The sequence below is a fragment of the Zootoca vivipara genome, chromosome 3, assembly GCF_963506605.1.
Source record: "Zootoca vivipara chromosome 3, rZooViv1.1, whole genome shotgun sequence".
NCBI classification, from domain to species: Eukaryota; Metazoa; Chordata; class Lepidosauria; order Squamata; family Lacertidae; genus Zootoca; species Zootoca vivipara.
In genome coordinates, this window is record NC_083278.1 from 56,123,767 (window position 1) to 56,136,282 (window position 12,516).

Sequence of the window (12,516 nt, forward strand, 5' to 3'; positions counted from 1 at the left end):
CTAATGACTGCTTGTAAATACTGTAAATAAAGACTATAAAAACGTCAGGAGCCTCTTGTGGTGATTTTGTGAAGAGAGAAAGCCCACCACCCCTGACAGACATAATGGGGTTAACAGGGCGGGGGGCTTCTGCGTGCTCCACTGACATGCAGGGGCCAGGAATTGAACCCCCTCACAAAATGGTTGCCGCCTGTATTTCTTACTATAATTGCATTTTTATAACTGCTTCAATTTGTATACCGGTATTGTTGTAAACCATTCTGTGGCCTTTTGAAGAAGGACATTATATAGATTTAATTAGTAAATAAGTAGAGGCAATAACAGTCAAATGTGATTTATATTTATTGGAAACATTCAACTTTGCCATTTTCCCATGTATGTATTCCCATGATAAAATCTAAGGGTGAAGACAGACTAGCTGTGTTTGCACAGAACCACATCTTACCAGGACACTGAAAATGTGCTGGCTCCCAGGGAGGAAACCACAATTGCTTTGCTCCTCCCTGTTTCTTTTAGCTTAGTGCTGCATGGCAGCTAAGTCAATGTTTGGCTTTTTGTGTTGTCCAAACCTGGGATCACAGAATCACAGGATTGGAAGGGTCATCTAGTCCAACCCCCTGCAATGCAGGAATTCTGCCCACAGCCATCCTTGGGTAGGCTCAAACCACCAACCTTCTGGTTAACAGTCAGACACACTGATTCATTGCACCACAGAGATTTATGGTTAAACTGTCTTCTCCTGGCCTATGATCTGCAGCCAAGGTTTGTTCTTCAGCTTACCCGACCACAAACCACATATGAACCAGACCACAAACATTCTAAACTGTTGTGGAATTGATTTTGACACACACATGCTACACTTGGATGCATTTGTTAGTGGGACAGAAAATGTCACCATCCTTAGGATATATAACTGCCTTCATACGGATGGGTGACATGCTCTGCACAGTTAATGTCTGGTTGGCCTGGAAAAGCCAAGTTAAAATCTGAGTCAGAGATGAATTTGGTGATGCTGATGTTCCCCTAGCCTTTGAACCAAGTATTACAAGCTCCTAAAAGTCAAAGCCAAGCCCCAGGCATAATCAGGAGTTATGCTGACATCTTTAGTCTTCACTCCTAATTCCTATATCTGACAACAGAGCCTGAAATAGTTGGGAGCCAAGCAGCCATAAGGATGACCAGCATCCAGATGGGTAGCCACCTGGGAACCAGCTTATCTTGCTTTTTGGATGAGTTCTTAGCAGAATAATTAATACATTTTTTAAAATAAATGAATGGGTGAATAATGGGGTGGGGCTATGGTTTCTGTGTTCAGTTGTTTAAACAGTTTCCTGTTTTGTTGCTCTTAGTATGTGGATGACGTCCGGGATACTATAAGTCCATTGACAGATAATCTAAGGGATAAAATAGATGATCTTTCCCAAGATATCAAAGACAGAAAGCTTCCAGAAAAGGTGCTACAGGCAGAGGCCCATGCTGCCCAGCTGAATGATTCATCTGCTATATTGGATGGGTATGTTAACCATAAGTTTGTTGTTTTGTATATCAACTTGATTACGCTGTTGGATTCTCTAACAGGCAGAAATAAATAACACTTTTTCTATTTTAAACATCTATGAATATAGATCAGGAACTCCCAAACATCCTCACCATTCAATCCTAAAGTTCCCAGTAGTCCTAACATTACCAGATACAAGACACAGAGCTCAGGTTGAAGTGTTTGCACTTGTCTTTTGATTAATGGCAAACAGTCCAAAGAAAAAGTAGAGTTTCTGGCAGCATTAAGTTTATCGGAAACTTAGGTGTGCAGGGTTACCGACAATACATCTCAGACTTGTTTGCCCTTTCTGATTGGGATCCAGCTAGTAGGTTCGTAGTGACAAGACACACAGAGCCAAGTCTATCCATCACTGAGTCCCATTGAGTTCAGTTTAGTCCCAAGTACTTAAATAAAGGATTGCAGCTTGTGAAACTGCCCATGGAGTTTTTAAAGTTATGTGCATTTTGTATCCTAACAGAATCCTTGATGAAGCTAAAAACCTCTCTTTCAATGCCACTGTAGCTTTTAAGGCCTACAGTAATATCAAGGATTATATTGATGAAGCTGATGGAATTGCCAAAGGAGCAAAAGCTCGTGCCAATGAAGCTATACAACTGGTAAGAGAAAATAATGTTTCCTTCAAAGAGTCTCCTTTTTATCAATCTGAAAGATGCCAAATATGCTTTTTATCAGGGGTCAGCAACCTTTTTCAGCTGATCCACTGTCCCTCAGACCTTGTGGTGGGCCGGACTATATTTTGAAGGGAAAAAATGAACGAATTCCTATGCCCCACAAATAACCCAGAGATGCATTTTAAATAAAAGAATACATTCTGCTCATGTAAAAACACCAGGCAGGCCCCACAAATAACCCAGAGGTGCCTTTTAAATAAAAGGACACCTTCTACTCATGCAAAAACACGCTGATTCCCGGATTGAGAAGGCGATTGGGCCACATCCAGCCCCCGGGCCTTAGGTTGCCTACCCCTGCTTTTTATTAACACCTGTTCAAAAGCATTACTCCACCACATCTTTTGAGACTGGTGCCTCTTTTTTTGTCAATTCCTTTGAATGTTTCCTTCTTCCTTTTTAGTTTGTATGGTCTTCTAAAAGAGAACAATATGAGTCAATGTCTTTTACAGCATCTTCATTTCAACACCAAGTCTGTGGTCTTTCTAACCTTCATACAAAAACTCGTCAAGTCCTATTTACATGGTTTCCACAGTCTTTGTAACTACCCCACTGTTTCTCTGTGTTGCATTTGCCCCTTACATGTTCATGTGCCACACTGGTGCTGCACCTCCCTTTACAGGGCACAAATCATGGCACAGTACATAATTATGGGCTCGTCCACACTTCTGCTTGTCTCATGCCTAGAAAGCACAGGTTTAAGAGGTTTTCCATTTGCCCTGTGCTTTCTAGGCATGGATCCAAGAGGTTTTTTCATCTGTCCTGCTGCTTTTCCTAGGAAAACCTGCTGTTCAGCCCTGAATGGAACAAATGTCAATCTGTAGTAAAAGCGACTGATGTTTTTACATCAATAGTCCATGTAGTGTGTGACAGAACACCAGGAAACAAAGACGATGTCAGGAACTGGAATGTCTCTGAAGAGTGTGGTGTAGAGGGAGGGGACCAGGAGAATGACCCAGATGGGGGAGCCAGTGATTTATAAGGTTTGACGCCACCTGCCCGGCAGGAGTCCGGGAAGTAGGGAGAGTCAAGGCAGGCCACAACAGAGGAAGGTCCACCAGATGTGATGGAAGAAGAGGAGGCTGTTCAGCCAACAGATAGGTCAGTAGACTCCCCACCTTCACCTGCCCCGCTGTCTTCTAGAAGCAGGAGGGGCTTGAAGTGGGAAGAACAGCAGCGACTTCCATGCGGGGAAAAGTTGCAGGTTGCAGGCCACCTGTCGGTGGCAGGGGGTGGTATATAAGCTGGCAGGAGGGTGGGTCTCCCTGTTGCTGCAACTGTTGTGCAGGGACTAGAGGGTAGAAGTGTGTGTGTTTGTGTGTGTATACGGAGCACAGTAGAAGCTGCTGTACGTGCATTTCTTGTCAATAAAGAGTTAACTATCAGACATGTGCCTTCCTTCGCTGGGGAGGACAGAACATCTGCTATTGAACATCTGTCAGGAAAACAGTGACCTGTGGAATATATTATAGAGGCAACCAACTGTATCAGTCGCACATTAGTACTCGGGAAGGAGTGCACATAGATTGATTACAAGTGTGTGCAGTGTGACAAAACATAATATTCTACAGTTTCTGCAGAAAATATAATGATATTCCCAGGCAAATGCACCATTAAAAGTTCCTAGGACCTTGGTAATCATCATTTCAGTAAACAAGAAAAGCAGCAGAGACTATATCCTAAGAAAAGACAGAAGGAGAGGAGTTATGATTTTGGCTGTTAAGTGTCTCAAAGGTCAGTTTGCTTGTAAGGTCGTAGCAAAGAAGTAAAATGAAACAGAAGAATGCTTACCAGTATCTACACCTGAAATGTGTTACACAGAGATCTTACTCCAGTGACAATCTGGGACTCAGCCCTATTTCACATAGTAGAGTAATCTGCAAGCTTGCCATTAAACGGTTGTTCGCAACTAAGATCTACTCAGAGTATGCCCCTTGAAATTAAATGAACACAGCTAAATCAGGTTTATTTCAGTAGGTCCAATCGGAATCGAACTTAATTGAATACCACCCAAGGTTTGCATGAAGCATTATTAAAAAAAAGTCCACTTCTGTACAAGGAAGTTTTCCAATAGCAATTTGTCGATGTGCTGCTGCTGTTTTTTTTAATTCTTAATATTATATTGTTATGAATGAACTAGTTGACCACAGTCCTTCCCTGCATGCTCAGAGGAATGATATACAACCCTGCCCTGCAATCACATAGCTGTGTTGGGCAGTCAACAGCACCATATGCTATGCACATGGTGATCAAAGATCTGCTATTCATTTGCTTGCTCACTTCACTCCAAGAGAATTCACTCCCGTCCCTGGTATGAGGTGCCTGTGGGCATGGGGAAGAGCAGGTTCCTGGATTCACCATGGGAAGAAATGGAGACGGCATGATTGTGCATGGTTGTGCATCTGCTACCAGAATCCCTTTGCCTCTTGCCATCGATTCACAATGGACCAGGGATTTATGGACTGCATGGTTTTAAAGCTAAGAGCAGCCAGCAGTGAAAAATCCTAAGAATCCTAGAATGAAGAATAAGTGGCAACTAGAAAGATAAGCAGTATTAAAATATGACAGATGAATTCGTCTCATGCCTTATATGATGGATTCTTCTTTGCTTCTAAAGCAAAATAAATTCATCACAGATGAGGTATTTCCACTATTAAAGTGGATTTACATAGCCCATTACTTGTGTGGATGGCGATGGTAATCTAGGTTCTATCATGATAAAAGATCCAATTCAGAACTGAGGATCCTTAAAAAAGAATAATAATAAAGGCTTAACATATATTTAGGAAATGCTGGTATTTTATAAAATGCAGTAAAGCCATTAAATTGTGAAAGGGTTTGGTGCTATATATACTATAATTACCTAATTATTGCTAACAAATTTGTTTTTGTTTTTCTTATACAGTTTATAGAAGCTTCAGTATAGAGACACTTGGGGAGTATATCAAATGTCACACTAAGGGAGGCAAGTGGGGGTAGGAGGGGCAGCCCCATTGTGCAAGCAGAAGTCCCAAAAAGTACACAGGCATAATTCTGCCGTGGGACCCATTTGCTGAATCCTACCCTATACTAGACTATTTAAATTGTGAGGAAAAGTTTTATTGCTTTCGTTAAGGCAGTGTTGGTTTATTTATTGCTTGCCTTTTACTAGACTTTTACTAGATATCTCACAGTCGTCAGATTTCCCCCACCCCAAAGCTACTTTTACTCTACAATGCTTTGCTTGAGCAGCGGATATTCTTCTTACTCTTTTCTGCCATGACTTAACTAGGCCATATTTCCTCACAGTCTTTCTTGTATTTATTCACAATCACAGTTGGTAATTCTTATTTCTTTCCTTTTCCATTCCTTGTTTCTTCTATTCTTAAGCTTTTGTAGTACAATACTGTTCTTACAGGATAATTCCTGTGATCTCAGGGCACCTCCAAAAGTTACAATTTTTCACACATTTTCATTTAGGGAAAAAGGTGAAAGTTGCACATAGTCATGTGTGATGTTATGCAGATATATTACAATTAAGAAACATCATACATGTCTTGAGAAGCCACAACCAATTGCAAGTTTTTGTTATGTCTTCACACATCAAAACCAATGTGTATTTGTATCCTTGCATAAAACATCCATCCTTTCTACATACGGGTGTTTGCAATATTTAAAGTCTCCCATACATGGTGATTTCAGCTCTAAAACTTCCATTGCATGCTGGGTATCATGTATAGAGCATTTTCATTGCATGGCAATCATAATGATAAATTCAGTTTTGAAAGTATGATCTGTTCCTACTTTATCTATGTAAAATGTTATGCACATCAGTGCCAGTTAGTGCTGGATAAAGAGTAATCTCTACTGATCTGTTGAATAGCTTGTGTAAATAGTTTTTTTTTTTACAATGCATGTATTCCAATCAAATTTCCCTCATATCCAACTTGCATCTCCTTTTTGCTTTATTGCAAATTGACCTTTTCACATCTTCATTATGCTTATTGAACTTTTTTACTGTCCATTCAACTAAACATTTTATTTGTTAATAGCAATAATAGTAATCATCAACATCATCATCATCTCAATCCTTCAGTATATATTTCCTTACTAGTGCAGTGATCACCCCAATGCCTCTGGATCTGAAGGGAGAAAGAATAGAAGAAATATAATCTAATGTGGCAGGGGTACAGTTTTGCTGCATCTGATGGAATACCATTTTGAAGAATAATTTGAATATTTAATAAGAGAAAACAAATTGCATAAATAGATTTTCATGAATTTCAACTTTATTTTGATATTTTTACTAAATGGATAATATGACCCCATCCAAGGTAGGCAAGGCCAACAAGCAATCCTTTGGGTCTAGACTTGCCCCCAGTCATCATCATCATCCTTGTCTTAAGCTTCAGCTTGCTGTCCTTTATCCTGCACAGTTCCGGTCTAATTTGCTGAAATGAAAATAGAACTGAATGCCTTAAACCTTTTGATGACACTGCATTAAAAACCTCTAGCAAGTCTCATAGGACTAAGATTAGGCATAGTCATCAAAAATGCTAGGACTTGTAGTCCCAGTCCAGAGTGAAAAGACACTGTATAATTGTCCTTCTCAATGCTTTTCTGGGAGGAAACAGAATACATTTTTGCTATTACTCTGCCTTCCCACTCTAAAACACAGACATACAAGGGCTCAAAGAATCGTACAACCTGATTGCCTATAACAGCAATCAAGCTCTTATTTTAACCACGTATGTTAGCTGTTAAGTTTTTATAACACCCTTCCTCCAAGAAACCCAGAGAGCCTCCCTTCCTCTTTTACCACAGTCATTTCGTAAGGTAGGTTAGATGAAGAGGGTAACTGGCTCAAGATCACCAGGTGAGCTACATGGCTGAGGTTGAATTTGCACTTGTATCTCCGCAGCAGTAGTCCAACCCTTCAACCACTATGCCACACTAGCTCATTAACATTCTTTGCACATACAAACATCATAACACTTCCACAGATGTGTTTTATGTCACAGCAGACTCAGTTTGGCTCCAGAAACATACTGGCAGAATCCTCTTTTTAATGTTTGTAGGCCATGTCATGCATATTTTTAGGGATAGACAGCTGTATTCATGTAGATGCAGAAAGAATTTATAGATTTCAAATCTGTTCTAAATAATGTTTTAAAAAAACAAAAACAAAGGGAAAGTTCTGCTCCCTAGTTCAGCCCTGCTCTCATTTTCTGTTTCATGGCTGCCTGGAAAGTATTTGCTTTGATGTAAGACCCAAATTAATATGAAAAATATTATATTAGTTCTGTATGAGAAATATAGTGATTTGAGAGCATAATTTAAACTGCATTGATGATCATTTCAAATTTTCATGACGCTTGAACTAAATTGCCCCATTTTACTTTTTCTGAGGATTCTCAACTTCTCCTGAACCTGCTGCTTAGCATGCATTTCACTGACAGTAGTTGGTTGTTGGGTCTCTCCCCCCCCCCTTCTTCTTCTATAGGCGTCTGGTCCAGAAGGATCATTAAAGGATGGTGCCAAGAATGCTCTGCAAAAAAGCTTCAGGGTTCTTAACGATGCCAACAGGCAGGCAAATGATGTTAAAGGTATGTCTTTTTCTTTCCCTGCAATAATTGGGTTTCATTGAAAAGCTAATGAGATCTACTGTGGTCTTAGTGTGCAAATATCTCTATAGGAAAATATTTTGATTTACAATTCTGTCTCTATAATCAGTACTTGATTTCCATATGAACTGTATACCCACCTATGGTGACAACAGTCTCTTACATCCAGATCCTAATTCAACCAGGAACTTTCTTGGAAGTTTGGAGCAACTTACAGTCTCTTAACCACTGTTTCACAATAGAAATTTAATAGCAATGACCTACAGAGGGGCAGCCACATTACGTAGTTTGTGGCAGCAAAAACAATGAGTCTGGTGGCACCTTAAAAGTTTATGGCATAAGCTTGAATGAACAAGAGTCCACTGCTCAAGACAAATGAAGTGTTAACCTCAGTTGTAAGATGCACACACACACACACACACACACACACACACACACACACACTACATGTCTCTTTGTGTGTCTATCTGCACACATACAGGTAGGAAAAAACTAAACTAAACAGTGCTGCCAATAATTGGAATTTATGTCCATTGGGTACTTTATTACATTTCTTCCCTCTATACTCAGTTGTGTGCATTTTTGTACCAAGCAAGAGAGCTCTAGTCTGTGAAAGCTTAAATCATAATAAACACGTTAATCTCTAAAATGCCACCAGAGTCTTTGTTAACATTAACACCCTAGATCACATAACCTAATAGGAGGAATGATATAACAACATGTTCTCTATCCTCAGGAACAAAGATGATTATGTCAGAATAAATGAGGGCTGAGTTTGAATACACTTGGACAGAAGATACTGTATCACAGTCATCACCAAACTGCGGCCCTCCAGATGTTTTGGCCTACAACTCCCATGATCCCTAGCTAACAGGACCAGTGGCCACGGATGATGGGAATTGTAGTCCAAAACATCTGGAGGGCCGAAGTTTGGTGATGCCTGCTGTATCAGAAGGTCTGAGGACCCCAGGGACAGAAATGCACAAAGGAAGAACAGGCAGTGGCTTCAAACTATAACATCCTTATTTAGGGGCAAACTAGACACTTAATGCCTAGGTATTTAAAAAATATGCAAACATCTGCTAGAGGAGGGGTAATAGTTATTGGGACCCTGGCAGATGTGGAGGAGGAGTTTAATCATTTTACCACCCCCCACCCCCACCCCACCCCCCACCCCCCCCCCGCTGTTGGTCCTGAAACAAATCTCTCCTGGAGGTGATATTTGCAGGTGTGAATCTGCCTCCAATGAAGGGATTCAAAGAAAGGGTTGTCCTCACGACTGCAGCAGGAAGAAAGGTGTGAAGCTTTCCTTTCCCACATGCTGCGATCCCAGTAATTATCAGCATGCCCAGTTGATGCTGTTTGTATTTTTTAAGAACTTGCAAATTAAATGCAAGGGCACATTTAGCATCACATCTAGTTTTCCCAACTTGCTCCAAGAGTGCTGAGTGGGCTACAATATCTTTTTATGTCATCTTACTTTCACAAGCACCCTTTCAGTTAGACAAGAGTGAGGGTCAAACTAGATGTGTCTTTAGAAAGCACACCATAATTTTGAAGAATCAGCAATGTGTGTTTGACTAGAGGGATGCACCGAGAAGAAAGAGGGGAGGCTTAACTCTTCCCTGCCCAGGCACAATCCCAATGGAAATTATGGCTGCTATTATTCTGGATTGAGGGGCTCCCATTGATGCCACTAGTTGCAGTCCTGGAGAAAATTCTCACCCCCATTCTTACTCATTTAAAAAGAAAAACACGGCATCCTTTCTAATGACTACGTTGAGACACATCTATTTTGACTCTGGGCAGCTTCCAACAGAATATTAAAATACAATAGTCTATTAAACATTAAAAGCTTCCCTAAACAGCGTTGCCTTCAGATGTCTTCTAAAAGTCTGGTAGTTCTTTTTCTCTTTGACATCTGGTGGGAGGGCATTCCACAGGGTGGGTGCCACTACTGAGAAGGCCCTCTGCCTGGTTCCCTGTAACTTGGCTTCTTGCAGCGAGGGAACCGCCAGACTGGGAACCGCCAGTCTATAGAGCATAGCCTATTGTACACAAATTACAGTCACATCCATTGCTCTGCATTCTGTCTGTTTCCTCTGACTTTGCCCACCTTTTCCCTCTGGTCCCACCTACCATGGTCCTCAGAAGGCTCTCTAGAGGAACCTGCTCAAGATCATCTGGCAAGTCACAACTTCATAAACTGGATTTGTTGATGGCTACACAACTGAATCTAATCAAAGTGCCTTATGCTGTATTGCAGAAAGCAATTGTATTTCAGTTCGTGCATTTTACATCTTGCATTCAACACCTTCGCCATCACGTTGTTGAGACATTGCTTTTCGTTATATGAAAAAATACTTATTTTATTTTTAAAATTACTGCTCCCCCCCTTCACTCTCAGTACCAAGGGAAAGTTCTGTCTTTCTAAAGCAATCTAATATCATCACAAAGGCATCTTTAAAAATTTCAAGTTAAGTACTCCTATATGGTCATGAAGCTCTATTACAGGTTAATTGGGAGGTTATGGAGCTGATTTTTCTTTTTTATTAGACAGTTCTAACAGTGATGAAACTGCTTTGGTGAAACATAAAGCTTTAATGTTTTTTTTCTCAGTGCTCTATCCTGTGTATATGTTAATATTTTGGCACACATTACTCTAACCCTGCAGGATCTGGTTGTGGCCTGGATAGACATTAAGCCAAATTGGAGCCTGAGATTCATTGGTTTTATTTGTTTGTGGCACTTGTTGCTGCATCATTATGTTATAACACTATCATTGGTGTTATTAACATAATTCCTTAGCCATGGCTTGGCATTTCTAGGTTAGGAAGAGAGCACTAAAAAAAAAAAACTTACAGAACAAAGTCTCCTTAGAATCCTCCAAAGTCCCTATAGGAAGCCCACAACTAAAAGACAAATAATAGAGACTCTGTAAAGAGCTAGTAGGCAGAAGCAGTCATTAGTTTGGAATTTCTCTCTCTGCACTACAGGTAGTACATTAGTTAAAGTAATGAAAACCCGTAAACCACTCAAGTAATATATCCTCCAGGAACTCAGGCCTAGGCTGCGACAGAGATGGGAATGTTTTCTTGCTACATTATGACATCCACCTGATTTGTGGCCAATTACATAAGGTATAAAATGGCTGTTAATCAGGAAAATGCCATATATTACCTCCAAAATTTGCTGAAATAGTCCTTACAGAGCAAAACGTGTGACGGCAGCTATTAAAATGGAGATTTACTCATTTCTTCCTTTTTCTCTCTCTCCCTTCATGGGGCTGGAAGTCTGAAAGGGGAGAACTGATAGGAAAAGTAGATTCTACAGCTAGCATTTTGCACATATGTGGATTTCAAGCTCCTACCGGTAGCTATAAGTGATCAAATTCTTCTTTCCCTTGTCTTGCTGTATAAATGTGTAAGGGGAGTGGGGTTGTGAATACATATTTTTGAAGATATTTTATTCAGGCAGGCTTTTGTCTAAAGGTTAATTTCAAAATGAAAGCGCAGAAAGTATATTGTATTTGTTGGTGGTCATTCAGATCTAAGCCATTCCCTTTTTTCAGATTAGCAATTGATAACTTAACGGGAATTCTTTTTTTCAGAACTTCATTTCTAGTGTGCAGGTACTTTGTACTCAGTGCTTTTTTCTAGAAAAATAGGTGCTGGTACTCACCATGAAGTTGTTACAGTAAGTGCCATATTTTTTAACAACTACAAAAAGAGTACTGTTTACCCTTGAGTATCTCCTGAAGAAAAGCACTGAGGTCCCTAATAATGATTAGCACTGCCTTATAATATGTATTCCTGCAAAGTCACAGGATCTTTGTTATACAAGGTGAGTCTTTTAATAGAGGCCCCGTGGAACATGTGTATGTATCCACGAGGCCTCTTTTAAAGGACTCACCCTGTATAATCATCATCTTTGTATATGTTCCTGGATAAATCCCCATGAGCTTTTGGTTTGAATTACTTTATAACCACAAAAACGTATGGTGTCAGCAAAAAGTGAAGCACTTCCCACCATTAGTCATTGTCACCAAAGTATAGAATTAGAAAAGAATTCAGCAGGCTTTATACTGGTCACTTCCCCCTATTTATCTGAGACTTCATAACACTACAATTACCAGATCTGCAAAAGTAGTTCTTCTGAGATGTTTTCTAACAGGGGGTATCCAACTGAGTCATATTTGGAGTAGACCCATTGAAATAAATAGCTAACCAAAGTTGGTTATTGCTAACAGTTCCACTTATTTTAATGGGAATGTTCTGAGTATTACATAGTTGGATGACACCCAATATCCTAGACATATCTCATTATACTTTTTTGATGTTTTCTTATAAAGACAACTCAGTTTTAAAGGTATGGGGTGGGAAGGAGAGGGAACCAAATAGGATATCCCTCTGCTTTGCCAATGTCAATGCCTAGGATCTGGACTTGCAACTATCTTGGAGAGCTCTAGGTCACCAAGGCCATGAAATTGAGAGAAGCCTCCTCGCTGAGCCATCTGATGTAGGTACAGGAAAACTCTTTCTTGCATATACTGTCATGAAGGATATGGGAGAGAAATTCTCATGAGCTATGTATCTTCTGCCACTCAGCCCTGAAAATGTCTCTGTGTCAAACTGGTTCTAGGAATCTGGACAGAATGCAGAGTCTGACGTGTGGGCATTCCTAC

General features: G+C 40.2%; 1 protein-coding gene across 8 annotated transcripts in view; it reads left to right on the forward strand.

Annotated features, from left to right (window-relative positions):
* The window catches only part of LAMA2 (laminin subunit alpha 2), a 377,555-nt gene that overhangs the window by 298,751 nt on the left and 66,288 nt on the right, over window positions 1-12,516 (forward strand). For all 8 annotated transcript variants that reach the window (XM_060272671.1, XM_035109029.2, XM_060272672.1 and 5 more), the window contains 3 exons: window positions 1,350-1,513; window positions 2,019-2,157; window positions 7,712-7,814. In XM_060272671.1, coding sequence (XP_060128654.1) covers window positions 1,350-1,513; window positions 2,019-2,157; window positions 7,712-7,814 — 406 coding nt within the window. The remainder of the gene's footprint in view (window positions 1-1,349; window positions 1,514-2,018; window positions 2,158-7,711; window positions 7,815-12,516) is intronic.